This window comes from Rhinoraja longicauda, chromosome 25 (genome assembly GCF_053455715.1).
Source record: "Rhinoraja longicauda isolate Sanriku21f chromosome 25, sRhiLon1.1, whole genome shotgun sequence".
In the NCBI taxonomy this organism is placed as follows: domain Eukaryota; kingdom Metazoa; phylum Chordata; class Chondrichthyes; order Rajiformes; family Arhynchobatidae; genus Rhinoraja; species Rhinoraja longicauda.
Genome location: NC_135977.1, coordinates 15,602,304 through 15,625,175, shown reverse-complemented (window position 1 = coordinate 15,625,175; position 22,872 = coordinate 15,602,304). Strand labels below are relative to the sequence as shown.

Sequence of the window (22,872 nt, the reverse complement as noted above, 5' to 3'; positions counted from 1 at the left end):
TTAAAATGTGCATATTCGTTCTGGATTAATTTCATTTTCCTGAAAATGAATATGGGTCTTTGGTCCCTGAATGGTAAACTGTCAAGAACATTGTTTTGCATTTTTACGGTGAGGGAGGAAAGATTTAATAGGAACTTGTGGGACAACCTCTTTATATAAAAAGGTGGTAGGTGTATGGAATGAGCTGCCGGAGGCGGTAGTTGAGGCATGTGCTATCACAACGATTAAAAAGACATTTGGACAAGTACATGGATGGGGTAGGTTTAAAAGGAAATGGCCCAAATGCAGGCAGGTGGGACTAGTGTAGATAGGGCATGTTGGTCAGGTTGGGCCAAAGGGCCTGTTTCCAAGCTGATTGACTATTGTGCAATTTTAGAATTCTTACAGTGCAGGAGAAGATCACATTGGTGGTTCTTAGAACAACGTATTGCTCCAATAGCTATCCACTAACCACAGTAGCATAAATTGCTGGCCTGGTAATCTATGACTGAATTATTAATCTAGAGACTTTTGAAAAGGCAACAGTTAACAAGGTCAGTTTTAGTTGAGCAGCTGAAAACAGCATCCTGGAGTGACTGCTCCCAGTGAGTGTATAAAAGGAAGGTAGACATTACTGGTGCAGTCTATTGGGAGCAGCTGTATTCAGTCTCTTTTTTTTGTCTTTCGTAAATCTTTCTTTGGTGCAGTAGAGATGGCAGGTAGGATGTTGGAATGCTCCTTCTGCAGGATGTGGGAAGTTGGGAAGACATCCAGTATACCTGAGCACCACACCTGTGGGAGGTGTGTCCAGCTGCAGCTCCTTAGACCTCGTCAGGGAACTGGAGCTGCAACCGGATGTCCTTGGGATCATCCAGTAGACTGAGCTTGTCACAGATGGGAGTCACTAAGGTGAGGGCAGAGAGTAGATGGATGACCACCAGGAAAGGGAACAGGCAAAGAGTACAGGAATCCTCCATGGCCACTTGAGAACAGATATGCCCTTGTTGATACTGTTGGGTGGGACAACTGGTCAAGGGAGAGCAGCAGCAACAATCAGGTCTATGGTGCTATTCCTGGCTCCGAGGCACAGCGGAAAGGATGAAGTCAGGGAGAGGAATAGTCGTAGGAAATGTGTTAGTTAGGGGACAAAATGTGTAGGAAAGAACTGCAGATGCTGGTTTAAATCGAAGGTAGACACAAAATGCTGGAGGAACTCAGCGGGACAGGCAGCATCGCTGGAGAGAAGGAATGGGAGTGTTAGTTAGGGGAGGCAGACAGAAGATTCTGTGGCAGCAAACGAGACTTCAGGATGGTGTGTTGCCTCCTGGATGCCAGTGTCCAGGATGTCTAGCAGCTGCAGAATATCTTCAAGGTGGAGGGGAGCACCCAGAAATCTTTTTACACATTGGCACAATTGACATTGGTAGGAAAAGAAATTAAGTGCTGCAGAGTGAATACACTTGAATTATGTAAAAAGTTAAAAAGCAGGACCTCAAAGGCAGTAATCTCTGGATTACTCGGTGCCATGTGCCAGTGAGGATAGGAACAGGGAGGTAGGACAGGTGAATGTAGGGCTCAGGAATTGGTGCAGGGGCAGGGATTCAGATTTTTGGACCACTGAGATCTCAAGGAGAGGTGACTTGCTGAAGAGAGAGATGGTTTGCACCCAAACTGATTGGGGACTGTTGGATTAAATTGCATTTATTTCAATATGAGAGACCGGGCAGGTAAAGCAGATGAATTCATGGCAACTGGGACATTGTAGCCAAGAGAGGGGCAGTATTGGCAGCTTCCAGGGTACAGGTTAATGTTCCAGAGTACAGGTGCTACAGGCAAGATAAAGGTAGGGTTAAAGGAAGAGTTGTTTTATTGACTAAAGAGAACATCATTGCAGTAGTCTGAGATGACTGATGAGGCTAAAGTTTGGATAAATAACACTGCTCTTGTATTGATGTAAATAAGTAACCTTGCTGCTGTTATGTATACTTTATTCAAAAGCCATATTTGTAACACACTGTCTTCTCCAAATAGATTTTATCTCTGGATTCAAGCATAACCAATCAGGTTAACAAATTGAAACGTGATCTTCTGCGTCTGATTGATGTGGGGGAGTTCTCTGAAGAAGCCCAGTTTAAAGACCCTTGTCGGTCCTACATAGTGCCCGAGATTATCTGCAGAAATTGTAATTTCTGCCGTGATCTGGATCTCTGCAAAGACCCTTCCATCTTACAGGTTAGTGAAGAGTGATTCATCACAGTGATTCTGACAGTGTTTCAGGAGGCAGCAATTGTGAGTCTGAACTCTGACTTTGCAAATATCTAAGAAAATAACATTTGTAGTTTGGATACTACCGATCTGTCTATCAACCAACAACATGTCCATGGACAAGTTGGGCAGCTTTTTAATAATGAGATGTTTTGCAATGTTAGAACTGAAGAATTAACCTTGCTGCACTCTGTTTCATGGAAATGGTGCTCTTCACATGGAATATTCTGGGCTCATAATTTGCACTAAGAATCAAACGAAAATTGAAAAAGTTACCCAATGCTGATGAAGTTCCTGGAAGAGTACACCAGAAAAAGTCAGGAATTCCGCTCTGCGTGCAAATCAAATATTCACAATTTAATTTAATCTCTTTGTTAAAAAAATTGTCAATAATATATAAATGTATCGAAAATAATCTTTTAGGAGCTAGAAAAGCTTTCTATAGAGGTTAACCAAATGGGTAAAAAAGTGAAAAATTGAATGAGGTGATGCCATTTGAAAGAATACCAAACAGTATTTTTTTGAGAAGCTGTTAAATATTCATGAAATTCAGAAGGAATATTTCTAGAAATGGGAAACAATTTATTAGACAAATGGCACGTTGGTCTTTATTAGAAGGGATTTTGAAGGATGTGGAGACTTTTGAAGGGGTGCAGAAGAGAGTTACTAGGATACTGTCTGTATTAGAGATTATTAGCTCTAATAAGAAGTTGATCAAATTTTGATTCATTTCCATGCGGTGACGGAGGCTAAAGGGAGAAGTGAAAGGAGCAGGGTAATACCCGACGTAGCACTGTCCTGCCCTGCATAGAGCTGCTTCACTAGAGCAATCTTTCATTCTGGATCCTTAATAATAAAATCCATAAAACTAGTCAAAGTTTATAAATTCAAACATCCTGCCGTGAGAGCCGACCTTTGTTTACATTCATGTTGCCAATCAGAGTGCATCACAAGTGCTCGCACATTCGATTAGCAGTTTTCTCTTAGTCTTGTTAGTTCAGACTCTGACGCAACTACAGCGTGTACAGAATTTGTTTCATTATCTACACAATTTTCACACATCATGGCTGATAAAAGGTCTGCAACTTAAACAATTTAACATCGAAGGTACCGAGAAAAAGCATCTCACTGGTTGCAAAACTGCATGTGTTGAGGTGATTGGAAACTGGTGAACGTCTGTGGATAAAGCTTTGAACATGGCAACATTAACATTTAGAACCGTCATTAGTTCCGGAAGTGGCTGCGCCTTGCGGCTGCAGCTCACCGGCAGTTTGTCTGTCTTTTTCTTTCTTTGTCTATTGTTAGTGTTTAGATGTATGTAATGTAATGACCTATTTTTAGCCGTGTATATATGCGGGGGGAACCTTTTTTTCTAAATCTCTTCCTCAACGGAGATGCGACCTATTTCCATGTCGTATCTCCGTTCGCGTTACGGCCTAACGCCATGGAGTTGGCGGCCTCCAGCTGGGATCGACCTTGAAGGCTCCGGTCACAGGGCCTGGACTTACCATGTCCACCTTCAGAGGCTTCGGCCGCGGGCCCTGTGGACCGCAACATTGGGAGCTCGCAGGTCCCTGGCTGGCGACCGGCTTTCGGGAGCTCCAGCCGTAGCAGCTTCGACCGCCCCGAATCGCGAGGCTCGATCGACCCGTTCGCAGGATCTTCATCGCCCTGCGTGGCTCAGCCGCTGCACTTTCCATCGCCCGGTGGGGGCTCAGGACCTTCATCGGCTTGCTCTCCTCAGCCTGGGACCTTGCGTCGCCCGGCGGGGGCTTCGGGAGTCGGGAGCCTCAATCGCCTGGAGGTAGAGTTTGACACCTGACTGCGGGAGAGGAACGGAGGAGGAGATAAGACTTTTCTTGCCTTCCATCACAGTGAGGGTGTGCCTGGAGGAATCGCTGTGATGGTTGTCTGTGTTAAACTTGTGTGGTTGTGTGCCAGTGCTCTTTATTGTTTGTGACTGCATGGTAACGACAATTTCGTTCAAATTTATTTTTGAATGACAATAAATGCAATTTGATTTGATTTGATTAAAAATGCAGATAAGATAAAAGCTGCTGCCATTACTACCTCATGGTTATCAACAAAGAAGGTGACTCTTTGAAGGAGCTTTTTTTGGGGGGGGGAATATGGAAAATATGCTTTGCATTTGAGTGGATGATCAAACACAACGTTAAACTAACAAGGAGCATCTTAAGATGCCTGCAAGAGAAAGGAATATTCGGAGACATTCACAGCTCGCAGAGGTTGGTTTGACAGTTTCAATGCTGTAACCTGCACAGATCTGTCTCTGCTGAAGCTGCAAGTGCAGACATGCAGGCGGCAAAGGAATTTCCCCAGAATTTCAAGGCAATCTTTGAGTGAGGCAACTACCCTCCTCTGCTTGTCTTCCGTGTTGATGAAACAGGCTTTTTCTCGAAAAGAATACCTTTGCAAACATTTATATCCCGAGAAGAAAAATGTGCTTGTGGGTTCAAAGCTGGAAAACACCATTTAATACTCCTACTTGGTAATGAGCAATGAGGGGACTATCAAAAATGCATCTGCCTTGGAACTCAAACAAGAAGGCCTGTACTTCTTTGAAGTGCGGGAGCAAACCGGAGCACTGAGAAAACCCAAGCGGTCATGGAAAGAACGTATAAACTCCGTACAGCCAGCACCTGCAGTCAGGATCGAACCCGGGTCTCTGGCGCAGTATGGCAGCAACTCTACTGCTGCGCCAAAGTGCAGTTTGAGGCTTTGGGATAGGCATATCAATATGCAGAAAATAGAGCGATATGAATCGTGTACAGGCAGAAGGAATTTAACTTGCCATCATGTTGGGCATAGACATGGTGGTCGGAAGGGCCTGTTCCTGTGTTATACAGTTGTATCTTCTACTTCAGTCTCACCAATTTGATTCCAGGGAGGAAGAGGCTAGCCACGAAGCACCCATATCAATTCATGATCCTTTTTAACAAGGCCCATTGTTTCTGTGGAGAAACGGTCACAACTCCAGTGCAAGAACAGCATTGCAGCTCATTTCCAACCTTTGGCTTTGTCAAATCCATAAGAACAGAATGGATTATGTGCAACAATTTTTCATGATTTCAAAGGACACAAAGTACTGGAGTAACTCGGCAGGTCAGGCAGCATTTCTGGATAGGTGACGTTTTGGGTTGAGACCCTTCTTCAGACCATGATTTCAAATCTTTGAGCGTTCTATTGAATAAATCAGTTTTGTATAATTAGCAAATCGCAATATTTAAAGCTGAATATTCAGCTAATTATAAATGTTTTCATGCATTAATCGTTTTCCTGTTTTTCTGAATACATTTGCAAAATATGTCCAGAAAATAAAATTTAGCATAAAAAAACATGTACTTTATGTATTTAGTTGTGTTAGTGCTTGTGTTTTTGGGACCAGTGTTTAAGCAGCCATGTTTTTTTTGCTTTTGGCAGGACGGTACAGTATTACCTAAGTGGTGTTGCACGAATTGCCAGGTTGCCTATGACTCGGAAGCTATAGAAATGGCATTGGTTGAAGCATTAAAAAAGAAAATGATGGCCTATACACTTCAGGATTTGGTATGTTAAATCATCATCGTTCGGTAAAAAGATTCATAATTGCCTTATGGAGGAAAACATTTTACAGCATTGTCGCTTTGTGTCCTGGTCATGAATAATTGATTAAAAGCAAATGATTATTTCCATCATACTAATGGAGTGTTCCTCCAAAATACAGTTGGGAATCTGAATGGAGGAAACAGTGTTTATTATGATATTTAGTTGCCAATCCATCTGCAAGGGAGCTTGTATTTTACACGGGGTTTGTGTTCTTGAAAAGCATCATATATCTCAAAAACACATAAATTAAACATTTACGCAACTACGCTACCAGGTGGAAATTTGAGTGCATTATTTCAAAAGTTTGTGCTGTAAATCAGACTTTCGTATTAAATGAACAAGCGAATTGAAACTTGTGAAACTCAAGGTGCCTGCATTTTGACAAATTAATCTGTTTAAATTTTGTATTTCCAGCTTGTCTGCTATTTAATGCATTTGTCAATATGTAATCTAAATCAATTACCACTTCTTCGCATGTACTGCCTCTCTGCCTTTTCCAGAATGGCAGCTATAAAGTTCGCTTGCTTGAACTACTTGAAAATTGTAAATATTTAATTTCCTTTTTGTTTCACTAGATTTGTTCAAAATGCAAAGGTGTCAAAGAGGTTAACATGCCTATCTACTGTAGTTGTGCCCGGGACTTTGAATTAACTCTTTCTGTGAAGGTAGGTTTTATTTCACATCAACATGTTGTGTGTGTACTTATCCGCTTCACTTTCACAAAAATGTGGAACCGTGTATCTTCCTTTAACAAGATTATTTATTTTGATCAAGTCGGTAAGTAATCTTAATAGAGACCAACCTAGATGTTGCCTTCCAAAGATTCGAACAGCGACACAGGTTTAGCCTATAAAAGCGCAATGATTTCTGCTGGCTTGGGGGAGAATAAGTTGTCATTTCTGTACATTCAATAAAATTAATATTGCTGTATAAATGATGTAATTATAATCATTACCTCAAATTTCAGAAAAACTGACAATGACTAGAAATTATCTTAATTTCTAGTTAGAAATCAGTCTCAAATTATATTGTGATTTTTGAAGAGGTGTCAGGGCAAGGTGTGAATATTGTTTACATGGTGGGCTAATCCGGAAGATTCGATCACATAAGATCCGGGATGAACTAGCCGATTGGATGCAAAGTTAGCTTGATGGAAAGAATTGGAGGGTAGTATTGGGGGTTGTTTTTTAGATTGGAGGCTTAACATAGAACAGTACTGCACAGGAACGAGCCTTTTGGCCCACAATGTTTGTGCCAAACATAATGCCATGTTAAACTGATCTCATCTGCCTGGACATGACAATAGACAATAGGTACAGGAGTAGGCCATTCGGCCCTTCGAGCCAGCACCGCCATTCATCGTGACCATGGCTGATCATACACAATCAGTACCCTGTTCCTGCCTTCTTCCCAATCCCTTGATCCACATGATCCACATTCTTCTGTATCCTGTACTTTTGAATTGAATTGAATAGATTTTATTAGCCAAGTCGGTATATATACACAAGGAATTTGCCTTGGTGCTTTGCTCACAAGTAACAACACGACAATAGAGTAAACAATGTGCCCATTTAAAAGCCTCTTAAATACCACTGTGGTATCTGACTCCATCACCATGCAATGTGTTCCAGGCCCCCACTACTCTGTGTAAAAAAAAAAAATTGCCCCGCACAACTCCATTAAATTTTCCCCCTCTCATCTTATAGCTATGCCCTCTAGTGATGGACATTTCCACCCTGTGAAAAAAATTCTGACTGTCTACCCTATCTGTGCCTCTCATAATTTTATATACTTCTATCATGTCTCCCCTCTACCTCCGACGTTCCACAAAAAATAAACAAATTATATCCCTGTAGCTGAAAGCCTCTAATCCAGGCAACATTCTGGTGTACCTTCTCTGCACCCTCTCCAAAGCTTCCACATCTTTCCTTTAATGGTGCGACCAGAACTGCACGCGGTACTCCAAATGAGGGCAAAACAAAGTCCTTTAGAGCTGCATCATGCTTTCCTGGCTAGTACATTCAATGCCCTTAACAATTAAGGCAAGAATACGCTATGCCTTGTTTTCCACCCTATTAATTTGTGCTGCCACCTTCAGTGAGCTGTGAACTTGGATCCAAGATCCTTCTGCACATCAATGCTCTTAAGATTTTTGCCATTAACTGCCTACTTTCTCTTAAAAGTAGGAGATCAAGTAGGTTAAGACAGACTGAACGGAGGTGTTCAGCGAAACGATCTGCGCTTAGTCTCGCAGATGTAGAAAAGTTGACACCTGGAACAGCGGATACAGTATATGAGGTTGGAGCAGGTGAACCTCTGCCTCACCTGGAAAGACTGTTTGGGTCCTTGGATGGAGCCGAGGGGGGAGGTAAAGGGACAGGTGTTACATCTCCTGCCGATTGCTGGGTAAAGTACCTGGGGAGGGGGTCATTTTGGTGAGAAGGGACAAGTTGACCAGGAAGTTTTGGAGGGAATGGTCTCTGGGGAAAGCAGAAAGTGGAGGAGATGGGAAGATGTGGCCAGTAGTGGGATCCCGTTAGAGGTGGCGAACCTCCAGCGATCGTTTCGCTGAACACCCGCTCAGTCTGTCATAACCTACTTGATCTCCCGGTGGCTCAGCACTTCAACTGCCCCTCCCATTCCCAATTTGAGCTATCTGTCCTTGACCTCCTCCACTGTCAGAGTGAGGCCCAGCGCAAATTGGAGGAACAGCACCTTGTATTTCGCTTGAGTAGTTTACACCCCAGCAGAATGAATATTAACTTGTCCAACTTCAGATAGTCCCTGCTTTCCCTCTCTATCCCCTCCCTCTTCCCAGTACTCCCACTAGTCTTCCTTTCTCCGACTACATTCTATCTTTGTCCCGCCGCCTCCCTTGACATTAGTCTGAAGAAGGGTCTCGATCCGAAACGCCACCCATTCCTTCTCTCCCGAGATGCTGCCTGACCCGCTGCGTTACCCCGGCATTTTGTGTCTACCTTCGATTTAAACCAGCTGTAAGACAGCAACTCTACCGCTGCAGCACTCTGCCACCCAGTTGGGACGTCAAGTTACAACTGTACAATTCATAGGCGGGATCACACTTGCAGCATTGTAAGTAGTTTTTGTTGCCCAACTATCATATCATATCATATATATACAGCCGGAAACAGGCCTTTTCGGCCCTCCAAGTCCGTGCCGCCCAGCGATCCCCGTACATTAACATTATCCTACACCCACTAGGGACAATTTTTACATTTACCCAGCCAATTAACCTACATACCTGTACGTCTTTGGAGGTATGTAGGTATGTATACCTGAATGTCATTAAGTTACAACAGGTACAGAAAATATTCATGTGAATGTTACCAAGACTTGAGTTTTTAAAGGGAGGCTGAATAGGCTGGGAATTATTTCCCTGTTGCCGAGCAAACTGATGGTTGATCTAATAGAAATAAATATATATGAAACAATGAGGTAAATAGTGTTTTTTTTACATGGGATGGGGAGTCCAAAATTAGAGGTCATAGGTTAAAGTGACAGGGGAAAGATTTAAAAGGGATCAGAAGGGCAACTTTATCACACAGACGGTGGGTGTATGAATGAATGAACAAGCCGCCTGAAGATGCTTTGGAAGTGACTACAATTACAATGTTTAAAATACGCTTAGACAAGTATTTAGATAGGAACGGGTCGGAGGGATTCTCAGCCAAATGCATGAAAGAATTGGGTCCAAGGGCTTTTAAGCATCCTGTTCAATTCTATGTCTGACTTTTAGCTAGTTTGCAGTCTTCCTTGCATTTGGATGTTAAAATACTGGCCTAATTTGTCCTTTTTGCTTTTCTGTGTACATACAGAGATTTATGGAACAAATCCAGGTATTTAGGAATATTGCCACACATTACAGCATGCCCTTCCTGATGGAGACTGTTGATTGGATGTTTAGGATGAATGCACACTTGAAGTCATGAAGGCAGAAGAATTAACTGGATGAAAGTCAGACATGCATATAAAATCAGATTATGGACATCACTTATTGTAGGCCTGTTGAAGAAAGTTTTGGTGCCAGCAACTCTTCAATATGCCAGCATTCCTCCATTTCAGTGGAGGCAACAACTCACTTCTTGGCCAATTCAAAGATAATAGGTTCTTCCTGAAGATACATTTTTGACAGTGCCAAGCTAATTTCTTGAAAGAGTAAGGACATCTAACACCAAATGCACCTTGATGCATCCTTTTGATGCTCAAAAGTTAAATTGAACTTGTTCCATAACGTGCAGTTCATATTTGTGGATGTATACCACATGCCAAGAAACTATTTCAGTGCACCATGCATTATGTTTACAAGGGATAAGTTTCATAAACTGTTCCAATTAAAATCAACCAATTTAACTTTGCCTCAGACTTACAATGTCAAATCCGAGTTTTAATTCTGTTGCTGCTATATGGTTAATTGACATAGCACGTAAAATTTAAGATCTTTTGCAGGATATTGAGCTCATAGACCTTTGTACAAATCTGTAAGTTTTGAACAACTTTCACAAAATATATTCCTTTCCAAAATGTTTAACACAGGTTTATAAAACAGGATCTTAGAGTGGTTGTGCATCATGTGCAGGAAATGATTGGGTAATTTCCAAGTGGTGTCAACTTTAATTGCTACAAAAGTGCTCTGTGCTAGCTGTAAGGAGATGTAGTTTTAGTTGGTTTTATTGGTAGTCCATGCATTTCATGTAACAAAAAAAAAGAAAATTGGTAACCATTGATCAGTGTATTTATCAAATAAACCCCAATGGCATCTGTGGAAGTATCCAGTATCCAAATTAGTGATCTTGTTTATTTTAAATTGCATGGTATCGCTTAAAACTTTATCTGAAATTCACAAATGATTTTTTTTTAACAAGCTATAAAATGTGTCACTCTAATTCTCTGTTTCATTGTATTGACATACAAGAAAGGTGGAGTTTACCAAAAAATGAAAACTTAACTAATTTTGTATTTGTTAAGGGATCCATGTAAGCAAAGTAAATTGGGTCATAAGGATATACAAGAGCAGAGGCCAACAAGCAATTGTGCTTGGTCTAATTTTTTTTTAAATTAAAGCTTAGATTTTATGACTGATTATAGATTACAAATGTTCAATTATGCTATTAGTTTTACTGTTTGCAGCCCATGCAGTAGTCCTTCCTATTTTTCAGTCTTTAAGATCAAATTTCAAAATAGGTTCATGGCCCACCTTCTGATCTTACTTCAAACTACCAGACATTCGGTTAAACTAAGAAAAGCATCATTTGTTTTCAAATTAGTGCAGTGCATTTGACGATGCTAATAGTTGTACATTTAACTTGTATTCAGCTAAGGTGAAGGGTGAGTAAATGATGTTGTGTTGAAAAGCCTCCTGTTACAAAAATTGGAATTGGAAAATTATTTTACGGTATAATAGCCTTTGGGTAGAGTGGTTAAGACTTGCTTCAACTGGTTGCTGAAAACTTTTGGATAAAAAGGACTGTAGGTGATAATGCAGTCTATAGTACAGTGAGTGGGCACTGCAAGTGCTTGGACCAGGCTCGTCCCATAGAGTGCAAGTCCTCAATATATCTTTACCTTGATATCTTGGGTGGTTCCCACCTGCTCCCACTTTCTTGGTGGAGATACTGTTGCAGCTATTGTTAATTATAATTAAAATATAAATGATTTTGGTTTTGTATTCTTTATTGCAAAAAGTCCACCATTTGATTAAAATATTTTTTCATTTTCAACTTTGTTCTTAAATTGTGTCGCAATTTTTTTAATTGATTTAGAAAGAAATACAAATAAAATATTGACTCCTTAGTACATTGCCACATATTCTAGTTTGGTTAGACATTTAGTTAAACATTCTCGTGAGATTTCCTGCAAGAATTAAAACTTTGATGTATACTCATAAATATCTGAGAAGCCAAATTCTTGAACATTGGCTAAAAATTCTACTCGGAACAATTAATGAATAATTCATACCAAATCACACAAATGCTATTCCTTGATTGCATCCCCATTACTGGTGCCCAAATTGATCCAGAGCACTGGGAGGAAAAAACATTCCCACTTCATATCATATCATATCATATATATACAGCCGGAAACAGGCCTTTTCGGCCCACCAAGTCCGTGCCGCCCAACGATCCCCGTACATTAACACTATCCTACACCCACTAGGGACAATTAAAAAAAAATTTTTTTTTACATTTACCCAGCCAATTAACCTACATACCTGTACGTCTTTGGAGTGTGGGAGGAAACCGAAGATCTCGGAGAAAACCCACGCAGGTCACGGGGAGAACGTACAAACTCCTTACAGTGCAGCACCCGTAGTCAGGATCGAACCTGAGTCTCCGGCACTGCATTCGCTGTAAAGCAGCAACTCTACCGCTGCGCTACCGTGCCGCCCTTGGTCCAAGGGCCCACACAATTCTTGAAGGATCAATTTCAATGCTTAATCATTGCTGCGGGCCTTACAAACTGTAGCTTTACTGGAATCCTGAGCTAAAAACAAAGTGCTGTAGGAAGTAATCTGTGGAGGGAATGGACAGATGATGTTTTGTGTCAGACTGAAGAAGGATCCTGCCTAATATACTGAGTTCCTCCATCCTCCCTCATTAAGTAATGCAAAGATGGATATTTCCTGCAACTGAACCTCAGGTGGTAGTAGTGCAAAGTCCATGAGACTGCTAGACTTTGCACTACTTTGGTTGCACTGTGGTGGTCTGGTTTACCGAGAATACCTAGTCTTTGATTGTATATTTACTTGTTATTGTGTTTAATGCAACTGGAAAGCTGCAGTAAGCTCGAATTGTTCCGGATAATTAAGCACGTTCGAGTTTGAACTCTTGAGGTACTGTGAGTGTTTAAATGTGTGGCATAATCTGGTTGGTTACACAATAAAAATCTGGTAGTTTTGGCATTAAATCAGATTATGCAAGGATTGACATCATATTTAAGGTATGAACATGCAACGTTTTCTGGTCTGGTCACTTTTGTAGAATACATGAATCACTGCTAAATTGTACACGTCAATTTCTGCAAGAAATTCAAATCAAATCAGCACCCTGTCAGACCTATTTTTTTCAACCTATATTTCCACAAATGCCAGAAATAAAAAAACAATGCTTAAAATACAGGTTGGTAACAATAGAATGAATTTGAATAATAGAATTAGTTTTCTGATCTAGTATTTTTTGTAGAAAGCCATTTCTAGGATTTAATGCATTAACGTTTAATCCACCTTGGGAATTCTCCCTTCACGGACTGCTCAATCCTGGAAACATTGATATGTGACTTACTCTAAATAAAGGAGATGAACATTGTATAATTAGAATGTTGCAAAGTCGAATATAGCATTAGTTTGAATGCTGAGGTTTCTCACCTCCAGCTTGTGGTCTCCCATTGAAACAGAAAATAGGTGCAGGAGGAGGCCGTTTGCCCCTTCGAGCCAGCACCGCCATTCATTGTGATCATGGCTGATCATCCACAATCAGTAACCCCTGCCTGCCTTCTCCCCACATCCCTTGATTCCGCTAGCCCCTAGACCTCTATCTAACTCTCTTTTAAATTCATCCAGTGAGTTGGCCTCTACTGCCTTCTGTGGCAGAGAATTCCACAAATTCACAACTGAGTGAAAACGTTTTTTCTCATCTCAGTTTTAAATGGCCTCCCCTTTATTCTTGGACTGTGGTCCCTGGTTCTGGACTCCCCCAACATTGGGAACATTTTTCCAGCATCTAGCTTGTCCAGTCCTTTTATCATTTTATATGTTTCTATAAGATCCCCTCTCATCCTAAATTCCAGTGAATACAGCCCAGTCTTTCCAATCTTTCCTCACATGACAGTCCCGCCATCCGGGGGATTAACCTTGTGAACCGACGCTGCACTGCCTCAATAGCAAGGATGTCCTTCCTCAAATTAGGAGACCTAAACTGTACACAATACTCCAGATGTGGTCTCACCAGGGCACTGTACAACTGCAGAAGGACTTCTTTACTCCTATACTGAAATCCTTGTTATGAAGGCCAACATGCCATTAGCTTTCTTCACTGCCTGTTCTACCTGCATGTTTACTTTCAGTGACTGGTGTACAGGAACACCCAGGTCTCGTTGCACTTCCCTTTTTCCTAATTTGACACCATTGAGATAATTATCTGCCTCGTTCTTGCTGCCAAAGTGGAAAACCTCACATTCATCTACATTATATACTGCATCACTCAACCTGTTCAAGTCACCCTGCAAACTCCTAGCATCCGCTTCGCAGTTCACACTGCCACCCAGCTTTGTGGCATCTGCAAATTTGACACTGTTACTTTTAATTCCATCATCTAAATCATTCATATATATTGTAAATAGTTTTGGCCCTTGTGGCACTCCACTCGCCACTGCCTACCATTGTGACAGCGACCCGTTTATTCTTACTCTTTGTTTCCTGTCTGCCAACCAATTCTCTACCCAATACCATGTGCTCTAATTTTTCCCACTAATCTCCTGTGTGGGACTTTATCAAAGGCTTTCTGAAAGTCCAGATACACTACATCCACTGGCTCTCCTTCCATTTTACTTGTCACATCCTCAAAAAAATTCCAGAAGATAAGTCAAGCAGGATTTCCCCTTCATAAATCCATGCTGACTTGGACCAATCCATTTACTGCAATCCAAAAGCGCCATTATTACTTCTATAACAATTGACTCCAGCATCTTCCCCACCACTGATGTCAGGCTAACTGGTCTATAATTCCCTGTTTTCTTTATCGCTCCTTTCTTGAAAAGTGGGATAACATTAGCTACCCTCCAATCCACAGGAACTGATCCTGAATCTATAGAACATTGGAAAATGATCACCAATGTGTCCACGATTTTTAGAGTTACCTCCTTGAGTAGCCTGGGGTGTAGACCATCAGGCCCTGGGGATTTATCAGCATTCAGTCCCATCAGTCTCAATACTATTTCTCACCTAATGCAAATTTCTTTCAATTCCACTGTCCTCTAGTACATCTGGGAGATTGTTTGTCTTCCTTAGTGAAGACAGAACCAAAGTACCTGTTCAACTCTTCTGCCATTTCCTTGTTCCCCATAATAATTTCACCTGTTTCTGCCTTCAAGAGACCCACATTTGTCTTTACTAATTTTTCTCTCTTTACATACCTAAAGAAGCTTTTACTATATTCATGGCCAGCTTACACTCGTACTTCATCTTTTCAGCCTTTTTGTTACCTTCTGTTGTCCTTTGAAAGTTTCCCAATCCTCTGGCTTCCCGCTACTCTTTGCTATGTTGTACACCTTTTTTAGTTTTATTCCATCCCTAACTTCCCTTGTCAGCCACGGCTGCTTCTTACTCCCATTAGAATCTTTCTTCCTCTTTGGAATGAAATGATCCTGCATCTTCTGGAGTATGCCCAGAAATTCCTGCCATTGCTGTTCCACCGTCATTCCTGCTAGGATCCATTTCCAGTCGACCTTGGCCAGCTCCTCTCTCATGCCTTCATAGTCCCCTTTGTTCAACTGCAACACTGACACTTCTGATTTAACCATCTCCCTCTCAAATTGCAGATTAAAACTTATATTATGGTCACTACCTCCCAGCGGTTCCTTTACCTTGAGTTCCCTTATTAAATCTGGTTCATTGGACAACACTAAATCCAGAATTGCCTTCTCTCTGGTCGGCTCCAGAACAAGCTGCTCTAAGAATCCTTCTAGGAGGCACTCTACAAACTCCCTTTCTTGGGTCCAGAACCAACCTGATTTTGACAGTCTAACTGCATATTGAAATCCCCCATAAGCTTTGTTACATGCAAATTTTAACTCCTGCTGCAACTTGCACTCTATATCCAGATTACTGTTTGGGGGCCTGTAAATTAGTGTTTTCTTACCTTTACAATTCCTCAATTCTATCCACAGCGACCCTGCATTGTCAGTCCCTATTTCACTCCTCGCAAGGGACTGAATTTCATCCCTCACCAACAGAGCGACCCCACCTCCTCTGCCCACCTGCCTGTCCTTTCGAGGGGAAGTATAACCCTGAATATTCAGTTCCCAGTCCCGATCCTCCTGCAGCCATGTCTCTGTAATCCCCATAATGTCATATCTACCAATGTCTAACTGAGCCTCAAGCTCATCCACTTTACTTCTTATACTTTGCACATTCATATTTTATACTTTTAAACCATTACTCACATCACTTTCGCATCAATTCCTATTTCACTTGGCCATACTCTCCTACCCCTTTGTGAGCTTTCTGTCCCGTTAAATCTGGTGTCTCTAAACTTTTCCAATACTCTCTTTACCTTTACGTCCATCCTTGTATTTCCAATTTGTCTTTCCCCCCCCCCCCCCCCACTATTTAGTTTAAACTCACCCGCGTAGCAGTGACAAACCTGCCTGCCAGAATGCTGGTCCCCCGCCTGTTAAGGTGTAACCCGTTCCTTTTGTACAATTTACCCTTACCCCAAAACAGATCCCAGTGTCTAAGAATCTAAATCCCTGCCCCTTGCACCAGCCCCTCAGCCACACATTCAGATCCCCTATCTCCCTGTTCCTGCCCTCACCAACCCGGAGATAACCACCCTGGAGGTCCTGGTTTTCAGCCTTCTTCTGAGCTCTCTAAATTGTGGGCGACATGGTGGCGCAGCGGTAGAGTTGCTGCCTTACAGCGAATGCAGCGCCGGAGACTCCGGTTCGAACCTGACTACGGGCGCCGTCTGTACGGAGTTTGTACGTTCTCTCCGTGACCTGCGTGGGTTTTCTCCGAGATCTTCGGTTTCCTCCCACACTCCAGACGTACAGGTATGTAGGTTAATTGACTAGGTAAATGTAAAAATTGTCCCTAGTGTGTGTAGGATAGTGTTAATGTGCGGAGATCGCTGGGTGGCGCGGACTCGGTGGGCCGAAGGGCCTGTTTCCGCGCTGTATCTCTAAATCTAAAAAATCTAGTTCACGCTGCAGAATCTCTCCTTTTCTTCCCGACATCATTTGTGCCGACATTCACTACCACTTCCGGCTGTTCACCTTCACCCTTGAGGATGCTCTGCAGCTGGTCATTGACATCCTGGATCCTGGTACCAGGGAGGCAACACATCCCGCCTGTTGCCGCAGAAACCCCTGTCTGTATCTCTCATGATGAAGCGGGAATGCTTTCCACAAAGGGTTTGATGCAGATGTAGTTTCATGCAGCTGTGATATGCAAAGGAAGAGTGGCCTGTGGATAGGTTGTTATGGAGGTGGTAAAACTGAAAGCAATTTGTCCTTATTTATGAGGGAGTAAAAAGTCCAAGTTTAGTTAATTCTTGATCTTTAATTTTCAAAGTAGAAATGAAAATGTATTATTTTCTCTTCCCAAAGTTAAGAACCATCCACCCTTCTTTACGTCACTTTACAATCTTGCAGCATAAAAAGAAATAATCTGCCCCAATGTACTTGTTCCTGTTCTTTGAAAGAGCTCACACATTGTTTTCCATTACCATACTAATGCTGATTCCAGAACAACCTGTTTCCTGAGTAATGATTAGGACGACTTAGTCGCAGTACAGAAACCAAACAGCCAAGAATGAAAGGGAATCTCATCAATTTAGTTTTACATGACTTCAAAGGCTCATCTTTAATGGCTTGTGTCATGACTGCATTAGATTAAGAATATGGCAGGTGATTACACAGCTGATAAGTGGATCTCATACTTTAGAAAAGTGGAGAGTCAAGTACGTGCAGAAAGAAAGAAAATATATGTTGCTTCAAAAATGACAAGATATTGAAATCACATGTATTCTAAAAGCTTCAGTATGTTCAAGCAAGATCAGTAGTTTAAAAGAAATCTTATACTCTTTTTCTTGAGGCTCTTGCCGAGCTTCAGGTATCTGGTGTCTTGGGTTTCATGTGTGACTTTTAGGTAGGTTCCCCCTGAGGAGAAACAAATAACTCAATGTTATTCAGATAGTAGAAACAATAGTTTCAATAAGGAATCAAATACAGTAATTAAGAGTTGGATCCCCTTTGTACCACAATGTATTAAAGTCAATGGAAATGTTCAGACTGTCAAACCAACTTACTCCATGCAACCCAACCATGATTCTTTTTAAATTCCTGCTCTCAATGGTATATTTCTTCACTAACTTTCACATTTATCCACTGACCCTTATTAGCAAGAAATTTTGTTATTGCAATACATTCAGTATTTAGTTAAACTTTTCTTTGTTGTTCCACAACCTTCTGAGGAATTTCCACTCTGTCAACATTAATGAGGAGGACTTCAAGGTTTAAAAATAAATTCTGATGAAAACAAATTAAATGATGGGTACTGTTTTTTTTAAAGTAATAATTCACAAAGAATCCTTTATAGGAATATATCATGTTAAAACCACCAGCAGAGTGGAAACCTACATAGATACAAAATTTAAAAAACAAAATTATAATTACCTTTAAAACATCTATACTTTTTCCCTTGTTATTAGCGTCATAGGTTCATACTACACCGAAACAGGCCCTTTAGCTGACCATATCTATGCTAAACATCAACTACCCATCTATAATAATATGAACGACTATTTGGACTGAAGCCGCCTTCACCTTGAGGAGCCAATTGCTTGTCCAAGCAGTTGTTGAATGTTGTGAGAGTGCCTGCTTCCATCAGCCTCTCAAACAATGTAATGCAGTTTGCAATCACTCGCTGCCCTGTGCTCCACCTGGACTCGTGCCTATTTCTCCTCTCCGTCTACATTCATTTCTCTAGCTTCACAATTTGCAACTCTTCAATCCTTTTGTCTCACACCTGTCTTTTTATCCCTGGCTTTCGTCCAACCATGTGCTTATCAACCCCCATCATCATTTCCCCCCCCCTCACCTGTATCCATTTATTACTTACCTTGTCCTGTCCTTCCTCTCCTCCAGCTTTCTTTCTTCCCCCCACCACAATGAGTCTGGAGAAGGACTCTGACCTGAAACCTCACCTTTGCATGTTCTCCAGAGATGCTGCTTGACCCACTGAGTTAGTCCAGCACTTTGCCCTTTCATTGTAAACTAGTACCAGCAGTTTCTTCATTTCTACATTAAATACTTTGTGGTAGTTTCCAAATATTAAAATTGTTCCTTTTAAAAAAAAGTTATGTCTAAAAATATTTTACAAGATATGGGACCAGTGGCTATTGTAGATGAATTATCATATTTGTTACTACTATCAGCAAACGATAGGCAAGAGACCTTTTTGACTTTAATTTCTTGACATGTGTTAGTGAAAATTCAATTTTTTTGATTTAATTATCTGAGAATTATTCCACTTTGATAGACCTTACCTGCAACATAAAATTGTTGGTAATGTTATCTAAACATCAACAATGTTTGTAATTTTGTGGCAGTACTGGTCTCAATTCTTGTCCTGTAGTTCCATTTTCATTATGTGTTGATGTATTTTCTTTCTTTATTACCTGTGTAAGTTTTAAAAATGGTTTCATGAATATGTGTTTCCCAATAAGTAACCAGTGCAAATGGAACCATTGCAAGTGTAGGGAAAGAGTGTCATCTTACTCTGGGTGCAATAGTTCTAGTTGTCAATTGACATTTTTAGTTTCAAATTTTTTAAACTTTCAAAAATATTCAAACTTTAATTGTATGCCTTTGAAATTCCCATGCTGCAGTATAAATTCAAACTTGGACTGTTTTCTCTAGAACACTAGAAGTTGAGAGGAGTTCTAATAGAAGTTTATAAAATTATGAGAGGCATAGATTGGGTAGACAGAAACATTTTTCCCAGGGTGGAATTGTCAAAAGGTTAGAGGGCATAGTTTTAAGGTAAGGGGGCAAAGTTTAAAGGAGATGTATGGGGCAGTTTTTTTCTTTTTACGTAGAGGGTAGTAGCCTGGTATGTACTACCAGCGGTGTGATGACGCAGTTACGATAATGGCATTTACAAAAAGCTTTTACTGTATGTAGGCACATGGATGTGCAGGGAACGAAGAGGTATGGATTATGTGAGGCAGATCAAATTAGTTTATCGTGGCATAAAAAATGGACACAGACGAAGGGCCTAGTTCAGTGTTGTATCTTTCTACATTCTAGCTTCTAATAAAGGGAGATAACTGTATACATTATTTATTTTATGTGTTGGCCATAACGTTTTGGCATAAATAATTCCAATAGTTTACATTCTTCAGGCATGTTGTAAGCTTTCTGACAATATAGCATTTGAAGTTTGCGGCAGAAATATGTGCGTGCATGGTGTGTAACTTTAGTTCTCAATTGACAACCACAACATCAAATGGGTGTAAAGATGGCCCATTTTGTATCCATCTTTCAATTTAGAAATTAAACCGAAGCCTCATTTACCAGCTCAGGTGGACATAAAGATCTCTTTCAAACCGCCTGAAGTTGTGATGATCTGCTACATCATTTTATCCTCAAGACATTCAAGGTACTGTGTAACCAATCAACTATTTTTGAGGTACATCCATTTTTTTTCATGGCATAACAAGATCCTTCAAAGAACAAATTAACAAATAACTGAATAATTATTTCTGTTGGTATTGGTTGGGTGAAGAACATTAGCCAATCCAGCCAAAAATCTCCTGATATACTAAATACAGCTGTGGGCTATATTTGAGACCCTTATGCATTAGGGCTTAGGGAAACCCAGGCTAATTCAAATTAATTTTTCAACTGGAAGTTGACATTTCTGTGGCTCGTTTCATTGCTAAATCAAAATGTTTTGGCGACTAAAATTTCAGTTCTCATATTGGCAGCAATCAGTTCATTTGCCATCTCATCAAAGTAAAACTGGGCAAGTAAACTGCAGAGACCCTGGATTAGAAGAACACAAAATAATTTTAATTACAGTAGAAAAAAGCAATATGTATATTTGGTCTTTCACCTCATCAAACTTCTTGTCACTGTAAACATCATTCTTGTTCATGAAAGTCAGCAAAATCCAGTCACACAGGAATGATCCCTAAATACAGGGAAGACAAATTAATTACTCAAATTACATGGACAGTGGCAAGTCTCTACAAATTGTAGCAGTTCGTGGGTGAATGTATGAAAATTGTGCGAAGACAAGAGGCATAGATAAACCCTCAAGGCTGTTTGTATTCATTATGATTGTGGCTGATCTGTGAACTCAAGTTCAATTTTTCCATCTGCTCCACCGATCAATTGATTCGCTTTTAGTCCAAAATATGTCGATCTTAGTGAGCTAAAGGGAGGAGGTAGATGAGAAAGATCCTACTATCATTCACCCTCTAACTGAGTGGTCTGAAATTGTTGCTTTTTCATGAAGCTTTTTCTTGGTAGAAATATGGAAGAGAAACCAAGACCTAATTTTTTAAGTCTTCTCAGAATCTCGCCTTTCATTGGGCCAGATCAAATACTTCATTTCACTTCTCACAGGATCCTCATGGTCAGGTCTGTCCTTCATTGCTTCATGGTTCTCAGCCATCCAAGGATCGTGCTGACCCACAGGGCAGAGTGGTCCGAAATCAGGTCCAGGAAGCACAAATTGAGGTTCAACCCATGGACAACCCTAATAACTTAATGACAACATATGTTCTCGCAGGGATTTTTTTTGTTATGATGTGTCCAGTTTATCGGTTATCTAAAATCGCCCTTTATGAAAGAAGCTTTCATTATTTATCGATTTATACTTTATCTCACGGCAGAGTTACCATTGGGTGGCCTACACACTTCTTTCTTTAGTGACCTAATTTCTTATCTCCACCCAAACTGATTCTACATCTCCATCTTCTGGGCCAATATCATTCCTCACCATTGCGGTGGTCTTATCCTTGAAAGAGCTATCCCCTTTTATATTCCCTTCTGCCTCTCCTGAAAATATCAAATATCCCAAAATATTAATTTCCTTGTCTTGGTCACTCTGTGGCCACATCTCTATCATGTCTCTGAAATCAGTTCCATTGATTTATATTTGTGCCATCAACCTATCTGTCTTCGTATGATTGTTTCATGCATTCAAACTATGACATTATTTGCTCACACAATACTTCTGCTATAAAATGTGATTTCACAGCACAATTGGATATAATGCAATTGATGCATTCGAGAACATGGATTATAATGTGATTTTGATTGAAACTAGAGAACCATCTTTAGGAAATCAGCATGCACCAAAATAGTTGTCTTGGGGAAAAAAGCTTCCATGTAGTTTCCCTGAAATAAACAATCACATTGTATCTTATGAACACAGTCGGAACAAAGCCTAGCAAATAACAGGTGGATACAGGGTGAGGAGGGGGTTGCTTGTCAGATGGGTGGACAAAAGCTAGAGATGAAATCTCTGTCCTTTGTCCACCCATCTGCTGATTAAACCTCTCTCACCTCTATCCACCTGTCACTGGGCAGCTGTCTCTACCCCTCTTCCAGCTTTCTCCTTGCTGCTACAATCAGTCTGAAGAAACATCCCGACCTGAAACTTTATCTTTCCATTCCTTCCACAGATGTTGCCTAACCCGTTGCCTAACATTTACTCAAGATTTCCTTATCTGCAATTCTTTTGCCTCCTCTCTCAAGAACACAGCTGCTGCACTCACTGCAGGAGACCATGAGCAATCACTTTGATTGACACTTGCAATAAAACTCAATTAAACAATAATGTATAGCCTTGAGTATTTTTAACAACAACAAAATTAAACCTGTTGCTATTGAAAATTCTTTCATTTTGTAAAATCCTGCAGGAAAATATAATCTTGTTTTTACAAGTCTATAGCTTCTTACTCCCTTCTCGCCATTGACAGTTCTTTTTATAACATGATTGACTATAACATAAGGCTTCTTAGGAATGCAACCATTACAGATCTACTTGCACACTTGTGTTTGCATGCTCGACTCTGTTGTCAGCCCTGTGCAGTCGTGCACCATTGCCTTCTTCCTCTTTGCCTTCCGAGATATCCTTTCATTTAAGCTCCTTCCTTCTACGCCCATCTTCTATCCTCTTTTCCAATTTTCCTCTGAAGAACAAGCAAAGCACCCCAAGAGGACATTGGTCCCATGTCCACTGAATGTAGTGCTTCTGATTTGAAGTGTTCCTGT

The 22,872-nt window shown here is 40.8% G+C and overlaps 2 protein-coding genes across 6 annotated transcripts in view; one reads left to right on the top strand and one right to left on the bottom strand.

Annotated features, from left to right (window-relative positions):
• Positions 1–11,552, top strand: part of pole (polymerase (DNA directed), epsilon) — an 88,665-nt gene extending 77,113 nt beyond the window's left edge. Inside the window, exons 46-49 of the mRNA XM_078421429.1 lie at positions 2,011–2,211; positions 5,686–5,811; positions 6,426–6,515; positions 9,687–11,552. Of these exons, the coding sequence (XP_078277555.1) occupies positions 2,011–2,211; positions 5,686–5,811; positions 6,426–6,515; positions 9,687–9,800 (531 nt within the window). The 3' untranslated portion in view covers positions 9,801–11,552. The remainder of the gene's footprint in view (positions 1–2,010; positions 2,212–5,685; positions 5,812–6,425; positions 6,516–9,686) is intronic.
• Positions 11,553–17,188: 5,636 nt separating this feature from the next.
• p2rx4b (purinergic receptor P2X, ligand-gated ion channel, 4b) overlaps positions 17,189–22,872 on the bottom strand; it is a 33,949-nt gene continuing 28,265 nt past the window's right edge. For 2 of the 5 annotated variants that reach the window (XM_078421139.1, XM_078421137.1), the window contains exons 11-13: positions 20,702–20,779; positions 19,131–19,262; positions 17,189–17,742 (exon numbers count right to left, since the gene is read on the bottom strand). In XM_078421139.1, coding sequence (XP_078277265.1) covers positions 19,167–19,262; positions 20,702–20,779 — 174 coding nt within the window. In that variant the 3' untranslated portion in view covers positions 17,189–17,742; positions 19,131–19,166. Of the gene's footprint in view, positions 17,743–19,130; positions 19,263–20,699; positions 20,780–22,872 lie in introns of those variants that run through there. The other 3 variants (XM_078421138.1, XM_078421140.1, XR_013548883.1) reach the window with 2 other exon arrangements.